The sequence below is a fragment of the Acanthochromis polyacanthus genome, chromosome 10 (genome assembly GCF_021347895.1).
Source record: "Acanthochromis polyacanthus isolate Apoly-LR-REF ecotype Palm Island chromosome 10, KAUST_Apoly_ChrSc, whole genome shotgun sequence".
NCBI lineage: Eukaryota > Metazoa > Chordata > Actinopteri > Pomacentridae > Acanthochromis > Acanthochromis polyacanthus.
The window spans coordinates 17104992-17131787 of NC_067122.1; the positions used below are offsets into that span (position 1 = coordinate 17104992).

At 39.1% G+C, this 26796-nt stretch overlaps 4 protein-coding genes and 1 long non-coding RNA gene across 5 annotated transcripts; all 5 read right to left on the bottom strand.

Moving 5' to 3' along the window:
* Positions 1 to 87: 87 nt before the first annotated feature.
* On the bottom strand, positions 88 to 8222 carry pola2 (polymerase (DNA directed), alpha 2). Its single transcript, XM_022213702.2, has 18 exons — positions 7891 to 8222; positions 6653 to 6777; positions 6469 to 6557; positions 5498 to 5555; positions 5239 to 5348; positions 4660 to 4859; positions 4343 to 4431; positions 3836 to 3988; positions 3333 to 3395; positions 3185 to 3236; positions 2845 to 2963; positions 2719 to 2757; positions 2472 to 2545; positions 1596 to 1704; positions 1262 to 1368; positions 1030 to 1086; positions 814 to 940; positions 88 to 722 (listed from the first exon to the last, which is right to left on the bottom strand). The coding sequence occupies exons 1-18, from the start codon at positions 7973 to 7975 to the stop codon at positions 570 to 572; spliced, it is 1809 nt and encodes a 602-aa protein (XP_022069394.1). The 5' UTR covers positions 7976 to 8222; the 3' UTR covers positions 88 to 569.
* A 107-nt stretch (positions 8223 to 8329) lies between these two features.
* zgc:195212 (DUF4554 domain-containing protein) lies at positions 8330 to 13636 on the bottom strand. Its single transcript, XM_051954724.1, has 6 exons — positions 13282 to 13636; positions 11088 to 11234; positions 10824 to 10945; positions 10320 to 10430; positions 10032 to 10130; positions 8330 to 9783 (listed from the first exon to the last, which is right to left on the bottom strand). Exons 1-6 carry the CDS (start codon positions 13418 to 13420, stop codon positions 9736 to 9738), a joined length of 666 nt encoding a protein of 221 aa, XP_051810684.1. The 5' UTR covers positions 13421 to 13636; the 3' UTR covers positions 8330 to 9735.
* Positions 13637 to 14094: 458 nt separating this feature from the next.
* LOC110964861 (uncharacterized) lies at positions 14095 to 17674 on the bottom strand. The gene is made up of 8 exons (XR_007944695.1): positions 17562 to 17674; positions 17266 to 17389; positions 16413 to 16466; positions 16217 to 16338; positions 15836 to 15919; positions 15699 to 15754; positions 14528 to 14599; positions 14095 to 14344 (listed from the first exon to the last, which is right to left on the bottom strand). It is a non-coding gene; the product is annotated as an uncharacterized LOC110964861 (long non-coding RNA).
* A 664-nt stretch (positions 17675 to 18338) lies between these two features.
* LOC110964864 (thiosulfate:glutathione sulfurtransferase-like) lies at positions 18339 to 21334 on the bottom strand. Its single transcript, XM_022213701.2, has 4 exons — positions 21213 to 21334; positions 19267 to 19395; positions 18896 to 19058; positions 18339 to 18723 (listed from the first exon to the last, which is right to left on the bottom strand). The coding sequence occupies exons 1-4, from the start codon at positions 21223 to 21225 to the stop codon at positions 18669 to 18671; spliced, it is 360 nt and encodes a 119-aa protein (XP_022069393.1). The 5' UTR covers positions 21226 to 21334; the 3' UTR covers positions 18339 to 18668.
* Positions 21335 to 23359: 2025 nt separating this feature from the next.
* si:ch1073-303k11.2 (leucine-rich repeat neuronal protein 4) lies at positions 23360 to 25523 on the bottom strand. The gene is made up of 2 exons (XM_022213706.2): positions 25380 to 25523; positions 23360 to 24543 (listed from the first exon to the last, which is right to left on the bottom strand). Exon 2 carries the CDS (start codon positions 24539 to 24541, stop codon positions 23756 to 23758), a length of 786 nt encoding a protein of 261 aa, XP_022069398.1. The 5' UTR covers positions 24542 to 24543; positions 25380 to 25523; the 3' UTR covers positions 23360 to 23755.
* Positions 25524 to 26796: the final 1273 nt, after the last annotated feature.

Genomic DNA, 26796 nt, shown 5'->3' on the forward strand with positions numbered 1-26796 from the left:
CTGGATACCGCCGTAGCGAACGAATATTCGGGTCCAGCCCTAGTTTTTTGTGCTGCAATCTCAACTGGAATAACTTCTTCAGACTGCTGAACACAAACTAAACAGTTATTTTATTTTTGGACTACAGTTTTAAGTACAACATACATACACACATGGAATTTTTGGCAGGTTTCTTTTCCCGCCTTAAACCTAATATAGAAACCTAAAACACCGCCAGAGTAAATAAGATTGTGAAGAAAAGGAACATTTCAAACTCTTTGAATGAAACCACAGAATAACAACATTCAAGTAGAAAAACTGTACAGTGTTGATAATTTATTGAAGACATCGTTGCTCCTGTATTTGAATGACTGATATCCCACAAGTTATGGCATCATCAACCAGAGCACAGCACATTCTGACATGTGTAGTATAAAAATAAATCAATATGGGAATTTGTTTAAACAGTACAGTGAGTTATTATTATTTTTGAAGTTTTTTTCTCAGCATACCTGGAGAGAACAGTGCTCAAAGCAAAACTGGTCCTGGCTGAGTCAGCTCACAATGAGAATTTAAAGTTTCTACTCCTGTTATATTTTCACCACCTGAGCAGTCAAACATGGGCTCACTCTCTTCCCATCCTCGGACGTATTGCTGCTTTGAATGAGCAGCCTGCTGTACGTCCCACCCACCTGGCCTTTGGTCAGCCGTCCAGGATTGACACACACACAGCCGACCACATCCTGAGGACAACGGGGGGAAATTTTCTAAGTGTTTCCACCCAGTGAAACTTTAAATTAAAAGCTTTAGACAAGTAAAAAAATGTTCCCGTACCTTTACAAAGTAGCGCAGTTCAGAGGGAACGATGAGAACGTCAGGGGTGAGCGACATCTGGCCGAAGCTCTGGAACTTCTCGTAATCCATGTTCACCTCCTCCACAGGCGGGTACAGCGGATAGTAACTGAAAGTGAAAACAGACACAAAGGGGTTATTAACGGTGTAGGCCTTCAAAAAAAACGAAGTAGAGCTCATATTTTTAAGGACATGTACCTCCTCTGGGTCAACATGTGCTTCAGAATACGTGAGAATCTGTCCGATCCGGTGCCACTGCAACACAACACATCTTTAATTTCAACAGTGAAGGCATCAACTAAAATATACAATATAAGTCAATCACCAACTCATTTTGATCTCAAATTGATTTCCTACAGATTTTCATCACTGGATGAAAGTATGTGGGTAACAACAATAAATATTTCTACGATTGCTCAGTCTTCCTCACCAGCTGATTTCCTCTGCACTCATGTGGAACAAAATGTCTGTGGACGTCACGCCAAAGGTGACGCCGTCAATCAGCAGGGTGCAGGGATCAGGGACCAGTGTGACACGCTGCAGAGTATAAAGAGAAGCCTTACGTTACACTGATGATAATGTGTTAAAGTGCACTTACTTTATTTCCTCTCCCTGAATCTTGTTGATAATATAGTCAATGTGGGATTTACATCTTGATGTTTAAACAAACAAAAAAAATCCTTCCTGACTTACTTTGTGATAAACACAAGCAGTTAATCTAGTTTACATGTACAGTTCAACAGTCAGGTGTTTGTGTGTCTGACCTGGGCCTGGTCCTTGCTGAGGTTTGGGAGGCTGAAGGGTGGCTGTGGGTAGATGAAATGATGATGAATGTCTCTCTGAGAGGGCACAAACACCAGGCGACAGCCAACACTGGATACAAGAAAATGAAGCTTCAGTGTGGTAAAAGGTTTCTGATTTGGGCACGTTACATGATACCATTAAGAAAGCGCTGTCATCAGGGGCCCAAATAGTGGAGCTGATGGGGTCAGATTATACTTCATCAGAACTAGGTTGTATGATGTGTTGTAGAGCCTCAGAAGTCAAACGGGTTTATATTGCTGCTGCTGACTGCTGCATTTAAAAGACATCAGTGACGTTCATAGTCCATCCATCTATTGTCTATACGTCGCTTAATCCAAATTACAGTCGTCGGGGGGCTGGAGTCAATCCCAGCTGACTTAGAGTGAAGGCAGGGCACACTCTGGACAGGTCACCAGTCTATCACAGGGCCTCACATAGAGAGACAAACAAGCACACTCACACCTATGGACAATTTAGAATCACCAGTTAATCTCAGCATGTTTTTGGACTGTTGGAGGAAGCCAGAGAACCCAGAGGAAAACCTGCGCATGCAGAGAGAACATGCAAACTCCATGCAGAAAGATCCCATGCCGGGACGTGAACCAGGGATCTTCTAGCTACAAGGCGACAGTACTAACCACTGACGCAGTGGGCAGCTGCATACATAGTTGTTCAAGCTTCGCACATTTTTTTCCCTTGGTGTGAAAGCCAGTTTTGTTAAGATACACAAATGCTCAAACACAGATCCACAATCCAATGTCGCAAAGGTATGAGGAGAGGGAGTTTTCAAAGCTGTTTGTGGCTTTTTGAATGGAACTTGCTGGGATGAGACCTACCTTTTGGTGCCATCTACAATGCTTTCGATGCATCTTGAGAAAATGGCCTCAAACGTCTCGGTCACCTGAGCTTTCTGTTTGAAAGAGAGGTGAAGGTCAGAGATGGTGACACATATTCAAGATCAACCAACATGATTTGAAGAACTGGACACAAGCAATAAATATGCAGAAATCAAGGAATTCATGTCAGATCGTTTTAGCAGAACATCAGACTAGCAGCAGAGGGTGCTGTCCACTATGGACCAACCTCAATTTGTTCATGTTTGGAATCCACAAATGGGCCCAGCTGGGGAAAAGAAAAGCGAAAATCAGGATCATGTGTCTGTAAAATACTACAAGAGGTTTTCTAATTGCAAAACAAGAGAAACTGTACCAGCAGGCAGACATCAGGACGATCCCTGATGATGATGGAGATTAGATCCAGCAGAGGGTCGAAGGTCAGGCTGTCGGAGGGAGTGTACGGTCCACAGGCCACCAGCACGTTCATTGGTTCTGCAGTTATAGGCAGATAAAGAGCGTAAGGAGAAAAACAAACGTAGTCGACAGGAGTAAACAGCAACGATAAGCATCCTTTTAAAAATGAAAGTGTTCTGTGTGTATATGATCCTCATGTAATCACTTCTGAAAGTTGTGAGAAGAGTTCCAGGCAGAAGTTAAGCAAGTCAGCAACAGGATACACGTAAAATCTATTATAAGGCGGTATTACTGCTTACCTTCATCAGTCTCCATTTTTATGGTAGAAGTGTAGAAAGGAAGAGGAACTCCCTAAAATGACAGAACTGTTACCAAAAGAAACCCAAACAGGCCCATTTTTTTTGTTGAGATGCTCTGAACTACCTAATTTTAAAACTCATAGCTGACCTCATAGAGTTTGGAAGCCACCAGTTTTCTTCCTGTAGCGTTCATTCCCTCCATCACTACCACCTGAAACAAAAGACTCCAGGTTTAATGTTTCATTATATGCGGCATCTCTGGATACAACTGCAAAAAAAAGTGAACAAATATATGTGAAGCAGAAAATTCAAACAGTTGTCAGAGTTCTCGGTCAGACTCTGGGTCAGTCTCCAGCCCATGTCCTTGGCATGCTCTGTTACTCTTGGTGGCCATATAACCTGCTGCACACAAACTTAAGTGCACAGGCAAAGGAGAAACCACCGAAAATGAGACTTATAATGATGAATGAATGATTAGCAGACATGGCAGTGATGGCTGTACATTGGATCCAATTGTTAGTGGAGCATTATAGACATTCTAATTCATAAAATAATCAACAATATTTGGCACTAAAATTTAATAAAAGACTTTTAGTAGAGAATCATTTGTAGCTCGAGCTATAAAACAAAAAAAAAAATCCATCAGCTCACCTGGCCAGGAAAGAGGGAATACTCTTTCAGCTCTGCCAGGTCGACAGGTACTTGCTGACCACCCTGCTCTGGTCCTGCCTCCAACAGAACCGACTGAGCGTTTAGTTTGCCGTTACCGTCGCAGCAAACCTGACCCAACACTGTTATACTGTCCTGGAGGTGGAGACACGTTAACACAACAAACTAAGTTGTTGGGTAAATGACTATAGAAAAACAATTAATACATGCCATATATATATTGCGCTCACAAGGATCCACAAATCATGCTTTAATATTTAGTGCACCTCAACTTTCATGTGTCAAAACTAGTAAAACTATGGGACAATTCGGTAATTTCATGCTCGCAAAAATGTGTAAAGTAAATGTAGGACTATCCTATAGGAGGAAAAAATTAATTACTGGTATATTTTCAGAACTGTATCTACTATTTATCTGCAATTTTGAGGAATCACAGGTTGAGACTTGGATGGTTTTATTAGGTTTTCCGCAGCATTAACACTCGTGTACCTGGGCAGGCAGAGAGACGGGGGAGAATTCTTCAATGCTGAAGTGAGTCCTTAAGTTTTCTCCCAGCTCCTCAATCTTCTCTGTCAACACTGAGGGGGGAAAAAAAAATCAAAAATATGAACTACAAGCTTCAGGTGCTCTAAATAATTGATAAATCTAGACTGATTTGTACTGCCTCTATTTGTCACGTTTGTTCTACTTTGATGCTTTCTCGTCTGTACACACTTGTTTACATTAGTTCTGACTAGGTATCAGTGTTGAGCCACAGGAAATGGTGCTTGACATTCACGGCCATGAGTAACTGTACAGTCTTGTACCATTTCGAATATCTCGCAGCCTCTGGAACATGTATTTGTAGCTGCAGTGGAGGGAGTCCTCAGGGCCTCCCAGGAGCTCCAGCTGGACGCCTGCACCCGGATTCTTCCTGCCCACCCAACGGGTTCCCTGCACGGCCCCAAACGTGACCACCACCTCACCTTTCCCACCTCGCTGGCTGTACTTCTGTGAGGGTGTGGTGCTTCCAAAAAGAGAACGGAAAAGGGCAGAGTTGAGTCATTGAGCTACAAATGACTATCTTAACAAAGTAATTATTTTAAAAGACAATCTTTAGTTTCTCTTTGTTTTCTTTCTTTCAATAAAAGTTATATATAGCTTAAATTCTACTATTATACAAAGAGGGAAGCAAACACAGACTAGCTACAAGTTAGTCCTAGGATGACAAGAAAAGAATAAAACAGGGCAATCAAAAATAAAAAGGACGCTTAATTTAAGAGAATTCCAACTGACATCCTTCTTGTCCACTGACAAGAGAAAACTAAATTCTTATTATCTCACATGTTTGCAGTGATTCCACTGTTTTCCAGTAGCTCCCTAACAGACTATGCTCTGTAATGTACCTGGGAGAGAAGCTGGCTGGAGACAGCAGCAGGCCTGGGCTGGCTAACAGAGCTGTACTCCTCTTCGAACGAGGATGCTCTGGAGTGGTTAGTGCTCGTTTCTGAGATCCCTGTACAGAAACAAAGTCAGAGCAGAGCAGTTGTGTGACCTGTTAGTCACACATAACTTGGCACTGAAAGTGCAGAGATCAACAGAAAAAGAGTTCAGAGTAAACTGTGGGGAAAAAAAAGTTCTGTGAAGCCTGAAGTGGCACCTCACCTTAGCAGGAGTAGAGTAGGCGTCTAAGAGGGTCTCCTCCTCTTCCTCAGCTTTGATTCTGGGAAAAAACTTGGTCAAGGTTTGTAGTGCAACAGTGTTACCAGACACTAATTACAGACAATAGATCACTCAAGAACAAGGTGTTGCTGGACAACTAAATTAATCCAAGTCAGATCAAATAGGTGGCTTACTATGACAACATTACAATGACAATTTAAACCAGTTGGAGGTGATTAACCATGTATAACAAAGGTGTATAACTGACATTAAGGACATATGGCACAGACAAACTCTCCTGACTTAGAGACACTCTCAGATACAGATCATTCTGTCTACAGGAGATTTGCGTCTTTCATCCTGATCGCTGTACACATCCCTCCTCAAGCCGGGGTACAGCTGCAATTCTTCAGACTATTCATCAGATAAAGACTGAAGGTTTATAGAGCAGCAGTGAAGAGCATCCATATAAACACATGGTTCATAGAACGTCCAGCATTGTTGGATACAATCTCTATCCTGTAATGGAAATATAAAAAGCTGGACTAGAAAAGAAGGGCCTCATAGTTGTAAAGGTCCTGTCTTTCTTTTGACTGACAACATTTTTAATTTCCTTCCTTGTCCCAAAAGACAAAACACTGAGAACAGCACATATCCTGAACCCTCTCTCACTCATCAGGTTTAAATAACTGCAAGACAGCAGATGTTTTTAATGTACTTGAACCACTTTATCTACTGAGTCACTGATGTTGCTGCTAATTTCCCTACAGCTGCCAGTGTTTTATTCACTGTGTTCACATGGACTGGATTGTATTTTCTCATTTGTTTAATACTTAAATGATGATTTTCTTGGCTGACTTACACCCACCAAAAAAGCTACATAACTGACTGACTCCAATTAGTTATGCTGATATGACAACAAAGTATTAAATCTCAATCTGTATTTGATTATTTTAGTTTGCGGTCAAGGATACAAATCCTGTAACGTGTGAATGTCTCTGGTTCTGCTATGACTCTCGTCCTTTCTGAAGCCTTGTTTGGATCTGTTCCTCTTCTTTAAAATCTGCCAAGAACAATCAAACAGGACAGGACAATCCAGATTACATGCTAGTAAAACAAAAAATGTAAATCTGTTACCAGTATGGATGCTCTTGTTACCTCATGTTCAAACTGGTCCAGGGTGTCAATAGTGAGCTTCAGTCCATCATTGGTGGAGCTGTAGGCCACCCACTGATGCAGCATCTCATCTGCTTGTAGCCTGTAGCAGATGCATTGCTCCACCACTGAGACATGAAGGAAAACAGGAACAGACCCAACGTAAAGAAGAGACAAAAACTGAGCCACAAATACACTGAAGCAGAATGAATGTGGTATAACAACAGTGACTAGAAATGCTGCTCCAAATCAAAAGCTGAGGGTTAAGACAAGACAAGTTTATGATGAATTTATTCGAGCAATCTATTAAGAATTGAAACCCAACACAATTGAAATAAATAAAAAATTCCCCTGACTCAGGCGGGAGAGCAACTGAAGTCAAGAGCCAACAAAATATTGATGGAATTCAGGGTATTTCTGGCCAGTGCAATTATTGTGCAGAAATGAGAAATGAGAGCAATCAGTTATGAAAGTTCAATGGAAACATTTTTCATTTTGTGACCTAGTATTTCATAATAAAAAGTATTCTGTACGTTTTATTTTCTATTCTCTGCTTTATCTTCTTCTACAACATGGGTTCAAAGATGGGACGTTCCATGATTTTGTTCTTTTAATTTATCTCATCAATAGTCAAGAGACTATTTGATCTAGTTGTCCAATATTGTAGATTCTGAATAAATGGTATGATGACAAATTTCAGGCTAGTTTCTGAGATACTGGCATCCAAACATAGCCTTCACTATAAACATAACAAAAAACGTGCTGAAAGTGGGTCCAAGTGCAATTTAAATAATAAAAAAACGAAAAGTATTTTATATAAAAAAAATGTAACAAATATCTGTAGAAATAACCTTATTTTATCTATAAAAAACACCAGACAGTCGAGCAGAAATTGTACTAAAGATATGATGATTTTGTAGTAAATATATTGTTGCATTCTGTCTTGTTGTGTATATTTGTTGTATCAATCTGTTGTCTGTAGTTGTACATACATAACAATGTAAAAGAAACTTAAAGGCACATAGGCGTATAAGCATCATAGTTTCATGACAACAGATTGTAATAAATATGACAAATATGATGTAAAGTACACCACTGTTATCCTGCTCCCTGAACTCTGGGCTTCTTGCTGACTGAGGTAACAGGCTACTTAGCTACTTTGGCTAACAACGTCCTAACAATAACACTTCAGTCCAGCTGAGGTATAAGATTACCTGTTAGCTGGCATTAGAGATACTTACTCTTGTCGAGGACGGATTCATCCTGGCAGGGGATGCCGAACATGTCCAGCTCTAACTGTAGCTCCTCAGCGCTTACTAGTGCCATTGTTCAGTGCTGTATGTGGTCAGACGTCAGGAGGCTCAGTGCTGTAATGTTGCTAACGCTAGCTCTGCTCTCTCTGCATAACAACACCGACGACCTGCTATCTGGACAACACGACTTTTACGCTGTAGTTACAAGAGTTCGATAGAGTTTAGCTGTCAAGTTGAAAAACTCTAAGTAAATCTGCCCGACATCAGTTGATCTGTTTCATTTTACCGCGAAAAAACGCTGTCGCCGTTGGCGGCCGGAAGATACGTCACATCCGAGACGAAGACGACAGGGGCACCAAAATAAAAGCTTCTAATTCTTAAGTAAATTCAGTCTAAATATTTTTGTTTGTCAGTGAAGCAAGTTTATTTATATAGCACCTTATCATAGACAGGGGGTATTCAAAGTGCTTTACAGGAAAACGTAAAAAACAAAGTGAACAAAAAGATGTCCATCAAGTTGAAGAAAGCATAGACACAGAATTATTAAAACTGACTAAAACAACATAAAAGGACAGCAGATCAAAGAGATAAAATATACAATAAAATAAGGAAATGTATTAAAATTAAGTACTTAAAGGTTAAGCCAGTTTTGTAAAACTACAGATAGTTTAGACCAGACTTTAAAATAACATTTATTAATTAAAAGTGGGCAAAAAAAGAACAATTGTCAGCTCATTCAGCCTTTCATTTTGTCTGGTTTGAGCTCTGTGCATCTCCAATCAAATCAAATTGAATTTATTTGTTACATACACAGTTGTACACAGTACAGTGCATAGTAAATGTTTTGTGTAACTGATCCAGCTTCTGCGCACAAAACTGCTCTAGCTGAGCAGTTCATGCAGCATTAAGGGACCTACCATGCTTGTGCTCAGCAAACATATCTCCCAGACCATTCAGAGACTCAGAGACAACAAATAGGGCATTAAGTTCAGTTCTATTTTTAACAGGAAGTCAGTGCAGTAGTAGCAGCATTTTAAATGTGTTGCAAATATCTGATGGTCTGGTGAGGAGGGACAGGAAATGTTTTTGAGATGCCAGAATGAGGTCGATAACCTAAATATGGATGTACACACTATAATGCTACACACAAGTATTTTATCAACTTGTAACTTTATTTTATTTTATTTAGGGGAACATTATAGAAAGAAAGACAAAAAACAAACAAAAAAAATTCAGTTTGATCATTTTGAGTCATTGTTAAATTACTTCACATTTAACTACAATATAAGAAGTGTAGTTTTTGAATAAAGTTAAGCAGCCAGTGCATTCAAAGAAAAAGTTGTATGCCTAATTAGCACACTGGAAATTGGAAAACCACAGATTTTAGCTTGAACAGCCTCTTCAACTACAACAAAACTTCTTCCAGACAAACAAAGATTTGCTATGCTCATTCAGTCTGGTTCGTCCAGCTTAAATTGTTTCACACCTCCAAACAATGTTGTGTATCTTAGCACAAAATGATGTACCCCTCAGTTTCAATAAGGATATGCACACTGGACAGAAACACTACAGATGTTTATCTATCATTATACTGAATAAAAAAGAGAAAAACATTCAGTTCGATTAAGATATCTTTTCGAGAGTTTGAATTATTGAGTGGTGTTCAGTCAGATCTTGTTAAACACAAACTATAATAACAACTTTGCTCTTTTATAATTAAGGGTTGAAGAGTGAAAAGCACATCTGCAAAATGAATAACATACACACTGTAAAGTGTACTAATTACAGTTTGACTTGCCTCTGCAACCAGAACCAAACTCTTTCCTGACATTTTCAGATTTCTGTTCTGCAGAGTTCATCACCCTCAGGAAGTTCATCTATCTGTTGAAACGATGAAGCTGTATTAGATTGCACTTCAAAATTAGATGCAAATCCCACAAAAATAGCCCAAATGTTCATGTGACGAATTCGGATTATTAAATTACAACCACTATGAGGGAGTAATTTAATGTTCTTGGGAGCATCTCTACATAGAGTACGGACTATATTTTTCCGGATGATTAAAGTCACATGTCTAATGGTAATGAGGCGCTGCTATAGGAGCTGGCTGGTAAAAAGCAAACACTCACCTGAGTGGAATAGCAGCTGCCCCTGGGAATGAATTTCCATGATGTCACTCTCCACAGTGATTCCCGGAGGGAGGCTGACAATTCACGAGTGTCATGCACCTGACAAACACACAAACACAAGACCATTAACGCTTACATTTTACATGCATACCCCTGTACGTAACAGCTATGTACAGTGTAGCACATAATGTTTTAATAGATCTGGCAGTAGTGTCTCAGCAAAGAGGACATTTTTTAACTTTAAAATTAATCAAAAATACCTACATGTACAGTTTAATTTTTTCCCACCTTCATCCGGTTCAGACAGGTGTTTCTGAATTCCATATTACTGCTACTGCTCACGATACTGAGAGATGAACTGATAATCACCTCAGCAGCTGAATGCAGCTTGTCTTGGTGCTTCAATTTCACACACAACAAACAAACACAGACTATTAGGGGTGTATTATTCATTTTTTAATCATTCTTTACAGTATTGGTTATTTTTTGACTCAAATAAATGATGAAAACACTAATTGTTCGGTCCATAAAATGCTAGAAATTGAAAAATGACCATTACAATCTTACAGAGTACATGGCAATGTTTTAATATATTGCTTGTTTTTACACTCCAAACCTAAAGATATCTTGTTTATACTGAATTAAAACAGAGAAAAGCAGCAAATTCACAGATAGGAGAAGCCAGCATGAGGATATGTCCTAAGAGATCAATGATGCTATCAATCAGTTAGTCAAATTATCATTAGTTATGGGTGCTACAAACCACCGTATACAAGTATACGTAGTTCTTGCCTTTTTTCGGTGATTCTGTGCTGTCAGTGTGTTCCTCAGCTCTGTCTGCAGGGCTGTTGTGACTGCCTGCCTGTTGTTGTTCAGAATATCCTCCAGGTGGTGCTCTATCAACACCTCTGTAGCTGTAAGAAGATCAAAGGATCCTGATCACTGCTAGAGCTCCAACAATGACTTGCACTGGAATGTGGCCACACTGGAAAAAATAAGAGGATTCTATCTTAAAGCCAGTGCTGGCTGATTGTACGCACTGCAGTGGTCTCTCACCCATAATATCAATGAGATGGGAGATGAAGGGGTCACTGTGCTGTAAGAAGAGGAAAACTAGGAGACTCTGTTGCACTGATTCTTGCTCTGGATCGTCCCAGTTTTCTTGGTCCACAGCGTAAACAGTTCCACCGCCGTGCATAAGGTCTGCATTGGAAGTTGTGACATGTATGACAAAGTAAATAAAAAAATGAAGTAGAGGAGAAATCAAATTACATCCATTTAAACACTGTTACACTGTCTACACTTGATGGTTGAAAGCATGCTGGTTCATCGCTAGGTCTTATAACCATCACAACATGACGCCAACATTGTCGCAATGGAAGACACACCTTAGGGTTGGGCAAATGAATGTTGTAATATTTGACTTTGCAGTTCTAGGTTTAAAACTTCTTCTAGATCTTCTCTTGCATGTAAAGACTTTAGCATCTCAAATGTGTCCCTTCTCACGCCAAATCAAGCTGCACTAACACAAAAGAAGATCTTATCTCTAGCTGCCAGTGACTGGAACAGGCGGTGTAATGGGGTTCTTTCAGGTCACATGGTGTCCTGTAAATGAATAAGCTGCTGGTGATTTATGTAGACTTGTGGTTTTGCTTGTGGTTGTGATTCACTGTGTAATTTACAAAGGGTGAAAAAAAGACATTATGAAAGACAAGTTTCTGAGAATTTAGTCAGTTTCATCGTTATCGTGATAAAGCTTTTAAGTGTCATGCAATATACAGTATCCTGCTTTATGTTGAAGACAAGATTACAAAATGATGATTACTGTCCAAATTCAAATTAGTTATATCTCACATGCTTTGAAGTAGACTGAGATTTAGCTGAACATTTAAATTATTTTTAATCAAGATCTGGTGACTGCTGTCAGGACACACGCAGCTTATTTAGCATATTTTATAACCACAAGTTTATCTTATGGGATGTCCATCTGTCCCTCATTTTTGTCCTGACTAAAATCTGGAAAACACCAGTTGGATAGACTTCCGGGAAATTTTGTCCAGACATTCATGGTCTCTAGATAATGACCTTAAATGAATTTGGTAAGCCAACTCTTACTTCAATGTCATTTTGGTTTTGTTGACATGTCTGCACAATTATTGGACAGACAGCCACAAATCGACCTACCACCCTCAGGACGATTTTAAATAACTTTGGTAGTCTCTTGATTTTTCTTCACACATCATCATCGAGTTAAAACTTTAATTTGTAATTGCACAATGCCTGGCTGTATGACCAAATACCTGCAAACCTAAACATACACTACACATGCTTAATATCATGTTAGCATTGTCACAGGGATAATAAAATCATGCTGATGTTTGTGTTAAACTGCATAAAATACAGCTTCTCCTGAAGCATTGTCTATTAAAAAAATATTTAAGTATTTGAAAAAATCCTAATAACTTTGGGTGCTTTATTTTAACAAAAGAAAATGAAGGCATGGGTATGATATATGTTTAGTTTTGGCAATTAACCTTAAGTTAAATATGAGAAATGAATTGATTTCAAGTATTAGACCGCAACAGAACCCCAGCCTCCAGTGCCACACAGTATAACACACTGTAAAACACATTCCTCACCCCATATCTCCGCCGTGAGAACACTTTGCGATGTGAATGGAAAACTAAGCTTAATTAGAATCAAATGTTCACAACAAATGCAAAGTGCAAATTAGTTGCACATGAACGTAACTCACAGGAGACAGTTGTGGTCACAACTATTTTGGTTGAGCACAGATTTGCAGTACTGTCACATTAAGGAAAGCCTGTAGTCTATTTTCCTCGAGCACTGTCAGTTTAAAGTTTTTTTTACTGTATTTTGTGTGTTTTTTTCTTTACCCATTGTTCGGTTTTGTTTTACTCTGCTGGTTTAAATTATAGGTTTATGGGATCCATTAAAATTTTTAGCAGCAGCTTCAGGCCAGCGCTCTCTACATATCCTCTCACAAAGATACACAAGTGGTTGAAATTAGCCTTCATCAACTCAGACCACATAGTCAAGAAATAACAAATCAAAGTCTTCATTGTTTCAGAAAGTGTCCTTTTAAAACAGGATTAACTGTCCTGGGCTTTAGACCTGCCCCAGCTTCAGTTTCCACATTTTTTATTAGAAATCCATCCCTTCTGACAAAAGAGCTACAATGTTTTCTGGCCATCAGTATGTGTTGTTCCCAGCACTGGTTGCTGTTTACCTTTAAAGGAGGAGCAGTGCAATCTGTCCAGGCCCAGTTGCTGACAGTCCAGATCAGCAGGAAGGGTTTGGAAGAAGCCAGAGGGGCCAGAGATAGGAACATTACTGGGGCTGTATACCAGCACCTGGAAACACGTCATGTCAAGGAACCCAAATGAGATGCCCAAATCGCCTCAACCGAGTAAACAAGCAGCAGTTCTACTCCGAGTTCTTCCCAGATGTCTGAGCTCCTCACCCTCCTCACCGTGTAGCCCAGCCACCCAGCTGTATATTATAGGCTGGGTGTATCTGTGATTTCATGGCCCAAGGTGAGGGCTAGATCACAGACTGAGCCAGAATACTTAATCTGAAATGCTTTCCGTATGTTGGGTAACTTCCCGAAAATGACAATCTGACATTCACACTTCACGATGTGATTGGCCAGCTGTGGGGAGGCAAGAGCTATCTGTTTTTTCATTTGTTACACAACTAGTTAGGGCATTTTTTTCATGTGTAGGACTGTGTGCAACACTATGAGTAACTTCCAGTTATCCTCATATTTAACCAGCATCCTGACTGCCTTCTCTATAATAATGGTTTGCCAATTAAGTCAGACAATATGTGTACAATCCAACCTTTATCCTCACTCAACTGCTTCACTTCAGACAGTGTCTCACTCTCAACCTAAGGGGAACAATACACCACTTTTCCTGCTTCCTCGTTTAGCCACAACCTGCACCAGTGCACTCTACAAGCCACCATCTGTTTAAGCCATCATAGGTATGTCATTTGTAGAAACCAGATACACAATATGGAAACCACCACTTGGCTTACAAATTCTGTCCATGAACGCCACAAAGAGTATTATCTCAAAACCAACAAAGGATATTTGTATGTGAGTGAGTTCTGTAGCTGCATTGGGGTACTGCAGCACACAGGGGCTCAGGAGTGTAACAAACTGGACACTGAGCTCCCCGAGCAGGCCTTGGTCCATGGCTTGTGGTGGGATGCTAAGTGGCAACCTGCCTCCAAGGACAGGATGTCCTCCCTGACACCAGCGTCCTTTATTCACACACAGTGGAGACCTTAAAATGCAAGAAAAAACAATTCCTTTGCTTTACACAACAGCGTCAATAATACACATCATATTTACAACATATTTTTGGGGTATTTATAGAGAAGGATAAAATTATTTTGGTTACACATCCACACCTGTTGATCAACACAAGCAACTACACATCAAACAATATTAAAACAAAATAACTCACTTTCTAGAACAGGTGACATCTAATTTCAGTGATGGTTGATTTGCCTGTACAACGTTGCTCTTGATCTTGACTCTGCAAGAAAATAAACATAAGCATTAATAAAAACAGAGACATTTCAAATTATGAACAGTTATGCACTGTAGGGGGTTTACCTCAGTCAGCCTTTCTTATTATGTTCCAACTCCAAAAGTCAAAATAATGCAAGCAATTATGGAACTGTGATCTACTGCATTAATTAATTGATTAGTTGTCAACTAATAAATTAATCACCAACTACTTTTACAATCAGTCCATCAGTTTGGGTAAGTTTTTAAATCCAAAAAACTGTAAAAATGGTCTAATTGCAGTTTCTTAAAATTGAACATTTTCTGGTCTCTTTATTCATCTATAACAATAAACTTTATATATTTGGATGGAACACAAAACATGACAGTTGAGTACATCATTTTGGGGTTTGAGAATTACTGATATTTTTCACAATTTCTGACATTTTCATAGATCAGTCAACCGCATCAAGAAATAATGAACATCTATCCATCCACCCATTCTCTATACACCGCTTTATCCTCACTAGGGTCGCGGGGGGTGCTGGAGCCTATCCCAGCTGACTCGGGCGAAGGCAGGGGACACCCTGGACAGGTCGCCAGTCTGTCACAGGGCTACATATACAGACAAACAATCACACTCACATTCACACCTACGGGCAATTTAGAGTAATCAGTTAACCTCAGCATATTTTTGGAGGAAGCCGGAGTGCCCGGAGAAAACCCATGCATGCACAGGGAGAACATGCAAACTCTATGCAGAAAGATCCCAGGCCCAGGCCAGGATTTGAACCGGGATCTTCTTGCTGCAAGGTGAAAGTGCTAACCACTTACTCCACTGTGCAGCCCAATAATGAACATATTAATCTAAAAACAAAAAAAATGTTGCATTCCTACTGCAATACACTCTTTTTTCCGTGCGTCATTTTTGTTTACATGTTTAGGTGACTTTACGCAACACACACTAAATAAGAAGTAAAATTCTGTGTAATACCAACTGACATTTTAATGAAGTTAATGAACCCAAAATAAATACACAGCTCTGAAATAATCTGCTGTGTTGTAAGATAACCTAACAGTTTCAAAAATGGAAGCTCTGACTTTTACCTGCACAGCTGCAAACTTACTTAAATTCTTGTTGTGAGTCCAGCTGACTGAGTCTGAATTTGAGATGGACATTTATCTGCGAAAAAAAAGTAAATATAAACTTTTTGTGGAGTATGTTAGCATATGACTATTAACAGGGAAACAAATCTTTGCATACCTCGGCGTTAGCCAAACTAAATGTGCGTAAAAATGCCTCTATATGGGCCCGCCACTCTGAAGTGCAATGTCTTGCATCTTTCATCTGAGAAGTTGCAAGAGATAAGAAAAGATAAGATGTCACTCACCAGTTTGATAAGTGCGTGTTAGAAAAAAAATAAACAAGAAATGTCACTGCAGGATTTAATGTTAATAGTTTAGGCTCTTTATAAGTTTTATGCAGTTCCATTAGTTGACATTTAGGCAATATTTGTCCACTTACAAAGATCAGAAAAGTGAAGACATTTTATTCTGTTTCTATAGTGCTGAAAAGATATATTCAAAGCACAGGAATGATTTTTGACAATAACAAAATGCAACAAAATGATCTCTATTTTTCTACCTGAAAAGCCAGAAGTAATCCGAGGGAACCATACAGATCAGTGAAGGCACTCAGCTCCTTAGGGTCTGGTTCAGGACATGGCCCCACACAGGGAAACATTCTCTCCTTCAAATCTGACAGGACTAATGCAGCAGGAAATAAACGATGAAATGCAGACTGGAGATGTGTGTTTATGTTGAAGTGTTTGTCTACATACCAGGCTGGAGTGCTTTCATTTGAATCCCTGAGCACCAGGGACCAGCAGCTGCAACTGCACCATAAAAGGGATCATTAATATAACAGTGTCCCAAATTTGAAGCCTGATTGTTTTCAAGATGCATTAAATGTTGATTTTATGTGGTTTACTTCCATAAAATAAATGTACACTCAGGCCTTAAGAAAGACCAAGCGATCATCTATCCATCCATCCATGATCTATATACTGCGTAAACCTTGTGAACCTGGGGTCGCAAGGGAGTCTATCCCAGCAGACTTAGGGTGAAGGCAGGGGACACCCTTGACAGGTTGCCAGGGCTACACATAAAGACAATGGTTGGAGGAAGAGAAAACCCACGCTTGCACAGGCGCAACATGCAAACTCCATGGAGAAAGATCCCAGGCCAGGACACAAACCTGAGATCTTCTAGCTGCAAGGCGAAAGTGCTAACCACTGAGACACTGTGCAGCCCCCCCATTGACCATGTAATTTAATTTTTTTTCACCATATTCTGAAGCTTGTTACCTGACAGGTCATTTCATTTATTATATGTATGTTAATGCTTATGCTACCATTGTTGTTGTTGATTGATGCAATCTTGAATTAATTCATTACTTATGTTTACTTTACACCTTACGGACAAGTCTGTGAAATTGTGTTATGATGCCTTTATACTTAAATGTCACCGACTTAGTTACCAAAATGTTATCAATTTTATACTCAAAATACTGGTGATCAAATATATAGTATTTTTATGAGCACAACTTAGTCTTAATAGGCATTTTTACCTAACAAAAAAGCAGACAGAAGAATGGCTCAGAGCATGAGAACACAATAAACTGCTACAACTTACCGGTGCAGTTTATCTTTTGACCAGAAAGTTCTGTTTCAGTCCACAAAAGTACCAAAAGCCCCCCTGCAGTCTTTAAAACACGCCGCTGTTTTTGCTTTCCTGTTAGCATGATGAGCCGCAGCACCTGCAGATGGTGATTGGAAAGTCAAGCTATTATTTAGCAAGCTAACGCGAACTATGCTAGTTTCATTCTGACATCCTTTCTAAATTACAAGCAGGCTAGTTAACCTGTAAATCATGTTTATACCCACTAACACCGTGGTTGGAGTTAGAATAACTTCAATTTAAATCATTACCTGCTGTATTTCTCTTGACATTTTAGGTTGTTGGACACAGTTATTAAATATGTGCGCTGAAAGGCTCTGAGCATGCGCACAGGACTAGCGTAATCCAGGAACTGATTATGAAAGAGCAACAGGTTTTCTTTTATATGCAGTCGATGGTGCAATCACACACATATGATTAATTATTAATAACCTTTCTTCACCCTGTTTATGAACCATACAAGTGGGGAAATTATGACAATCTATAAATCATTAACAAGTGTAAGTCTTTGTTGTAGTGGAAATATCCATGAGTACATCATTTCATGCACCAGGAAACAGAATTGTGTAAGTATTGAGCCAAACAGGTTGTCTCCGAATGTTAATGCAATTACAAATTACGAATGATCAATTCAATTATTTTTGTACATTTAATCTCTCTCTGTTACAGTCTAAATAACGTAAAACTTTTCTCTTCTCTGTCAGGCATGACTTAGTGTAGAATACTCCTCTAAAACCCTTTGTGTCCTTTGTTTTAAACTGTCAAAATTCAAAGTGCAAAGAAGAAAATAATTTCTTGTTAAGACATTTGTCAAAATCAGTTACAAACCATGAATGTGAAAGAGAAAAAAATAAATGTAAAGCTCCACCAGACACTCTCTTAATGTATAGTTAATTTACTGTATGAGTATTTCTGTTATATTTATGATTCTTCTTATACATTATAGTCTTCAAACAATGCATAACAGCCACATATGTAACTGTAGAATGGAAGCGTGTCTTTGTGCAAATAAATCACACTCAAAAAAGTATGGAGCAACTTGCTTAATTTATCATTTATATACAATATATATTAACAATTTACCTTACATATCTTCTTATTTCCAATATTTTTTTTCTCAAAAAGAGAATCACAACCATACATGTAACTAGATTGGAAACCACACCAAAAAAGCATCTAGCAAGTGATTTTCTGTTTTATTTATTTGTATTTATTCATTCATATAAAATAAAATTATGTACTGTATGAAAACAACACAATACTCAAATATATAATTGTAAAATGTTACTTATTACACTTGTCTAGGTTTCACAACTCCTATTTGTGCGAATATATTTGAATTTCTCCTTCAACATGAATCATTTTCCTTCCTTCTCAGCCCATGTTTTGTATCCACCAACAAAATTGCGTGCACTGAAACAGAGGACAGAGAAAGACACAGATGGTAACTGTCGTCAATATACAGTACATTTATAAAGCACAAATATAGAAAAACAAAACAATGGACATGTGTTTACAAGTTTATGACAGTCCTGTGCTGTGTTTAAAGAAAGATGGGGTGTATAGTAAGTAATCAATTATTTACTTCACATATCCTAGTTCATGGGCCTTGTTCGTGGCAATTCCCCCTCGCCTGCCCATCATGCAGTGAAACACCAGCTCTGGTGCATCCAGTGGTGGCTTGGTTACTCCATACTTGGCCTTGAATTCTTCTGGACTCAATGAAAATTCAGCTTCTACTGTATCAACTGAAGGAATAATTAGATGAAAGAGAGAACAGAAAACATGAGCATCTAATGCAAAACATACAGAAACTGAAAACCCCAGCAGAGGTTTATTTTTATAAACTAATAAATACAAACACTGAAGGAAGAAAACCGCACGTGCTGTATGTACTTTAACCGTCATTATCTTTCCCTCTGCCATAGCCAAGAATTTCTTTTAAAAAAAGCTCACCAGGAATGTGAACCGATCCTGGAATATGTCCTCCAGCCACTTCCTCAGGACTACGGACATCAACCACGAGGAGATTCTGGCTCTTTCCCACAAGAGCCTTCAGCTCGTCATAGTAGATTTCCTTGGTTCCTTGCAATAAGATAAGGGAACACATTAAAGGCTTTGACAGCCTTTGATGAATACTCCCATAAAATTGCACCATTCACCTGCATAAAAGGTAGCCCTGGCTGATTACGATACATCAAACAGTAATGCCACCAGATATCAGCCATGACATAACTGATTTACTTTTTTTTTTTTTTTGCCCAGATCATTACAGAATTCTGTGTTTCTGCAGTTAGGTAAGAGGACTGCTGACCACATTTTAGTGTCACAGCAATTCCAGCAGCACATTTATTTACATAAAATTATACACAAATAACCACTGGTTTACACAGACACAGATATCCCAACTCATTTACAGTGTTGAAAAGAACGAGCTGGTGCTTTCAGTCACTTCAGATTTTGTACTAAACTGGACAGACATACTGACTTAAGATGTCAGAAAGTTTGTCGGAATGGTAGATCACACTCAACTGCCATTTGGTTTCACTTCATAGTTTGTTCACATTTGATTGAATTTTAACTGCTGAGAAAATCATGGACATGAGGATTAAAGAGGTCTGGAATTCGGTAAGGCTAAAAAAAAATCTGCTTTCGGGATACATTCCTCACCAGAAGATTGTTCCCTCATGTTGGCACTCATTATTTTTCTTATCAGATGGTGTGTTCAGTGTATGTCTGTGTGTGTATGTGTGTGTGTGTGTGTGTGTGCCCGGAAATAAGGAGTGCATTCCCTGAAGAGGCAACCAGGTAGCTTCTGGTTCGACCTTAATTGTCTGCTGAGTCATAGTGAATCATATCTTTGTGAAAAGTGTGTGTGGGAGCAAATATTACCAAACCAGTGGCTTTACATATTAAAATAATAAAAACAATACTGCAATTTTCTATTTGCAATAAAGTTATTACAGTTCCTACATCTTGACTGTAAAGTTATTTTAAAAACTCAGGTGTGACCTTTATTGTCTGATGAGTCATTCTGATTATTGTGGGTGGCAAAAAACATCTGCAGGAGCAATTATGCATATGTTTCTGCATTAGTTCACCTGCTTTTTGTCATTTACTATTATCAATCCATTTTTTGTGCAGATTGAAATAGCTTTGAGGGACTTTGAAGGATTGCGACTGACATGTACCAATGCATCAAAATGACTTGATGCCATTCATGAAGGACATTTTTTTGCAGATTGAAGCCCATATTACAGCTGCAAAAGAGCTATTTTTTTCTAATTTTAGTATGGTAGTCCCATCTGTAAATCATGTTAATTACAGTATATAGATGAATTTTACACATACAGACTAAACATGGGAAACAATACTATAGGAATCCATATAATCATCCTAATGTCAACTCGGGGCTGCATTATGCAACAAGCTACAAATATTTGGTTACCATTATTCTACTGCAAGAAACGTAAACGTTTTATTTAAAAAAAAAAACGTAGCCAGGACAATACATTTTTGTATATTAGCACGTTATGGCTGTTTAATAAATAACACAACTTTAGGTGTACATAAACTGGGAAATACAGCTGGAGCATAACACCTGTGTAGTTTTCAAATAGAACTAAGAGAAACTGGTTAAAACAAAGACCCGTTTCAGTTAATACTTATTAGCTATCTAGAAAAACGTGAATGCGAAGTGAATAGTTCACAGCTTGGACACAAACTCGAAAATCGTTAATGAAAATATGTTTAGTGTTTCCTCGTCACCTGCCATTAAGAGTGTTGAACAAACGATTACACTTTATTTTATTGACGGTTCAGTTCATTCATAACAGTCAGACAGGTATAAACAGTCTACGGTTACGCTAACTGAAGTTAGGTAAAGTTAAAAAAAGACTCACCTGTGGTTGCCATCCTGGTTCCTCCGTAGAGAAGTTACATACGGTAAGCATTAATCAATTACGGTATTTCCTTATTAAGAGTACACCTACTTCCTCAAGTAGTTTGTGACACATCATTGGTTCAGATAAGGAGGGAGGGCGGGTCTTAACTAGGAAGACTTCATCTGTTAACCAATAAAAACAACGCATTGGTAGAGATGAGCTTTTAAGGACTTTCAGAATAAAAGTTGAAGTTGCATAAGTGCAGACGTTGTAGAAAGTAGAAATTCTATGTACTTTCAAACCTGCATGAGTATTTAAAGAATCACCTGGAAATTATTTTGAAGGTGTGACCTACAAAAGTGTTTTATCACTTACAGTCCGGGTTAAAAAAATTATAGAAAAATCTTTTACCCTTTGACCTCTACCTTAAGGGGAATCTGGTGGCTCTTTTTAGAGAGCCGGTTCTTTAATTTTAAAAAAAAATGTAGAAAATGAATTGCTAATGCGCAAAAGATACATTATATCAAATGTTTATTATTTTTATTGCTTATTATACGCAACATGTAACAGAGGGCTACAGAAACGAAATTTTAAAGTACAAAAACAAAAAACATCTCAATTTGACCAAAAAAAAAATCCAATCTCTGATTCTGTAATATTTATAAATTTTCAACTATTTACAGTGAAATAACATAGAGGAGTTTAGAGAATCACTCATAAACTGTGTCATAGACTCTGGGTTGTAGGTGTAGGTGGTTGTGGTGATGAACTTTTTCACTGGTAGCACCTTGTCAGAGGCAAAACACATCACTTGCTTAACATTTTCTTATCGATAGACCCTACAATTTACCAGTGGTCCATAAATGCTTCACATTGTAGACTGTGGCAGCTGCTGCTGGGTAGCTGCGGTGTTCAGATAGGTGTGTGATCAAAAGTGACCTTGAAAAGAGTTTAACTACAGCATTCTAATGACATATTTGTCCAGTACATAACTGAGTGATTTTTTTTGTACATAAATCGTTTCTATGAGCGGAGAAAACAGCTCAAGTAGTTGTGCTTCACATTTCAGGAGAAGACCGCATTTATAAGTGTAAATACCACAGTACACCACATTTATTAACGTACTACTTTCAACCACTGTGGTTAACACAGTTGCTGCCTATACCAGTTAGAGTAACACCAAAGCTCAATCATCATCATGACCTGGCACAATGTGACCACTTGAAAATTTAATGCTCATAGTCTCAAAAAATGTCACAAATGGACCATTTTGCTTGCAGTCTGGAGCCCTGTTGTAGACACAGCAGCAGTAGCAGCAAGAGACAAACTGACACTTTCAATAGTAGTAGGTCGAATAGCTTGTATTTTTTCCTTCAGCTGCACTGATGGATGTACACTTGCAATGTTTCAGTGCAGGTTACTTGTAGAGCCTGCTTGACATGAGGCTTTATTCACATATGCTGCCTTTGCATTATGTAATTGAAATGCATCCAGATTTTACTGCAGTCACTCATGTTCTTACCTTTCCAGCGTGTTGTCTCTGTGCCATTCGCTCTCTCTCAGAGAACAGAAAAAAAAAGAATAACATAAAGAGAGAGGGGGAAAAAGTGGCTCTAGCTCCTAGGCACAGCCCAGCTCCAACTGTGCACTTCAAAGAGCCGGCTCTAAGAGTGATTTTGTTTGCAACCGACACATCACTACCTAATAATATGATGGATATTTTGCTGTTACGGGGTCTACTTGTCTAAAAATAAGAGTTACTGCAAATCAATACAAAGTTGTTCTAAGGGTTAAACAAGAGTAGCCACTCTGGCATAACAGTACCATCATCCACAGGACACAAAGGGTCACTAAATAGTTTGATGAGTCTAAAAATGATGCAACCCTTTGCAATGACATGCTTAACTGTGCTCTCCACCACCACCCAAACACCAAATGATTGACTATCTTTTAGTTGAATCATATTCCATCCCTCCAGTAGACTTCCAGACACTTGGAGAATCATTGCTAAGGACCACTGAAACTGTTCTGCTGTCATGCGGTGGCCCAACACTTCACTTAAAGACTTGTTGCTGCTTTTTTTGTTTTGCTGCTTGTCTGTAACTGCATGTTATAAAGTGTAGCATATGCATAGCCCTTTCAATGAAAAAAAACAATTTAACCAAGACATTTACACAGAATTTATTAAAATAATTTTATTACAAAATAACAAAGTCAGTACCCATATCCTAAAAATTAATATGTACAATTTAATTCAGTCATGACAGAATAATAAAAAAAACACTACAATATTCTACAGAGTTTTATTTGCCAGCAAATAGTAATTCTGCAGTTTTAATCCCAAAATAACACAGTTAATCTTTTGTTAGTTATTCCATGAGTATCACTGCTCTTTGTACCATTACGTTTACAGATTCCTTGAACCAGGAATTTATTCAACTTCCTAATTCCATAAACAATGACAGTACCACTCCAGAATTGTTAGGCTTTTGTTTTTGATCCTGCTGTGCTCCGTATCAAGGAGCTGGTTCAGTGTGACTGGGATGGATTGCATTTGTTGATCACAGCGTTCCCTCTGTGCTGTAAGAAGGGTTCCCTAATCCATCAGCAGAGTCTCTCTTTGCCTTTCGACATATTCGACATTTCCAGAGAATCACAGCTGCTATGACAAAAAGTAGAAGGAGGACGACTCCTCCTCCTATGACCCAGGCCAACAGTTTTTGGTCTGAAGATTCAGGAGCTTCATACCGCTTGCATGAGAATTCTGAGGCGGTGCTTTGTCCTGCGTCATTCACAGCCTCCACGCACACCTTGGTCCCAACCTCCAAAGATCCCACCACACCTCGCCGCAAAGCATTCCCATATTCCAGAAAGTTACCATCGTGTCCCTCGACCACCACTCTGTAAAAAGACACCACTGAAGATGGAGCGCACCACTGCACCTCGATCTTCCCTTTGTCATTCCCTTGACTGACAGGCAGCAGTGTTTCAATGCGTGGCGCGTGTGGAAGCTCATCAGGTCCACTCACACCAGGACAAAGGCATCCAGTCGCTTCTGAGAGAAGGGCACAGGGCTCCTGATTCTCTGAGCAGGAGTCATACTGGCAGAGCTGAGGTTCTCGGCGAAGAAGGGGAGTCCTCATGGAGGACAGCACCTTCGGAGGAGGACTGTGGTTGTCATTATAGTCATCTTCATAGTCATCGTCTGAGCCCAAGCCATTTATGAAAATGATCCGTGGACGAGTGAGTGGCGGGGAAGTCGAGGCAGCGTGGATGAAGTGGTGGGAGTGCATGAGAGGCGAGAGGAAAAGGAGAAGTGTAGCCAGGTTCGCGCACAGTGACGTCATTTCTATGCACAGAAATGACAAGAGGCATGAGAAAGGCTTGTAAAATACTGGTCATAATAGAACCATAAATAGACCATCAACACTGTTATATTCAGTCTCAGAGGAGGAATACATCTTTAATGGCCATTGTTTCTCAATTGAGCATGTGCTGTATATTAAAATTACACTTATAGTCCAAATAAAAAATAAATTTAATGAGTAGATAAGGTGGAATAAATAAACTGAACTCAAGAGTCTGAAGTTACTGAAGCGGTCAAAAGACAGTAATTAAAATAGTGAAACTAGTGACAATAGGCAAAAATGACAAAAAGGATCCACAGTGGTAACACAGATTAAAAAACAGAACATATGAGATTTTGACTGGTATTTTGACATAAAAACTATGGTCTGTTGTGAGTGGTAAGAACTAAGACAAAGTGTTTTGGCCAGATGGATGTTATTTACTGCAGTTTATAGTTCAGAAATGCCTGAGTGTACAGTCAAGCATTTGCAATGTTCTAGTTTCAGTCCTGTAAACACCATTAAATAAATAGATGCTGTGTCCTAGATGAGGACGCTATTAGGTTGGCCCCATTAGCACTTTCATTTGCTGCTGGCAGTAAGCCACATGGGTTCTATGGGAACCCAAACCTGAAGACAAACCACAAACGATGTTTGAGTTTCAGTGCCGTGGATAATTTTTAAGTAAACAACAATAGCTAGAGAATCTTTTCTTGTGACCTTGACCACTAATATTGACGATTAATCTCAAAGAATAAACATGTAACCATCCCATCTGGTTAAGACACAGTAGCTTCAAGTGAATGAAAAGAAACATACTGAAAAAAGTTGTCTGTACCTGCTGAATGCTGATGGTTACTTCAGGTCTGTAGTTTCTGTGTCCTTTGTTCCCGCTCTGGCTGCTCACACTGTGGGCTCTCAACTGTCTCCAGTTCTCACCGTCTTAAGCTGTTCCTCTCAGACTCTCTCCTCCTCCTCAACACCCCCTCATTTCTCCCCTCAGTGCCTTTCCCTCCCCCTTTGCTGCTCTTTCATGCTCTGGCTTTTTTCACTTCTCAGTGTCTTCTCTCTCACAATGGGGCTCCAAACAGCCACCACTGCTCTTATTATTTATTTATTTTTTTTGTCTCGTTTGGAATTCATGTGTAAATGTGTGCTGGGAAGAGAAGTGGGGAGTCACCATGTGCCTCTGTGCTGCTCAGCATATTAATTTACTAAGCAACAGTGGGAGGCAGGCTTGTGCTTGTTGCAGTATGTGTTTGTGTAATCTGTAGGTGTAGCTGTCTGCTTTTTGTTACTTCTTTTTAAAGCCTCCCTTCGCAGGTGTTCTGGTGGAAATGATCGGGACAGAGGGTCACTTCATTGTGTGTTTATGTGTGCCTGTGAGAGTGGGGGGTCAGGAATGCATGCATGTGTATTTATTATAGACCCCCTCCACCTTCTGTAGTCCCCATTGTGACAAGCGAGAGAGGAACGATAAAGGCTTTCTCCTTTCACGTCCTTTTATGGGGTGAAGCTGGCAAAGTGGGTGCATTTTTTTTCTTTTTCCAAGTACCAATGTGGCACAGATGGGAGGAAAAGTACCAAGGCAACAGCCTCCTGTCAGCTTCAAAGGATTTACTCAACTTTGACCACTAAAAATCTTGATGAATTCTCCAGAGTCCCCAGTTTTCAAACAATGCTTAATTGAAATGACCTCTTTTATACAGCTGGAGAAAATCTGTTATACAAGGGCCAACTTAGAAAATCGTACCGATTCGAGGCCATTTTTTGGACACAAGAAGATGTTGATCTCATGCTGATATAACGTCATTTTATGCTTGTTTGTTTTGTGATGAGCAGGGGATTTCAGTTTGGTCTGCCTCTAATGACAATAAAAGGATAAAATACAAAAGCAACAATAAAAACTACTTCAAAACATTTTTCTTTTAGAATGAAGGGTTTCAATTAACGATGACTTGAGCTGAAACCAAATCCATTGACTGTTATGCATGTGTGCATGTTCAAGGACAATTTTGGAGAGTTCCTTGCCAAGTAGTACAGAGCAAAATCTACAGTTATGGGAGGTTGTGAGACAGTGTGTAGACTTCATCTTGTTATGCTCAAATAAAGGGAAAATGATTTAGTGACATATGCACAAGATAAGGGCTGAGCACACAGGAAAAATAAATTTTCCCAGATGGCTGAACACTGGAGCGACTTAAATGTACAACATTTTAAATTATGCAGCATAAACAGTACAGATTTATGCACTG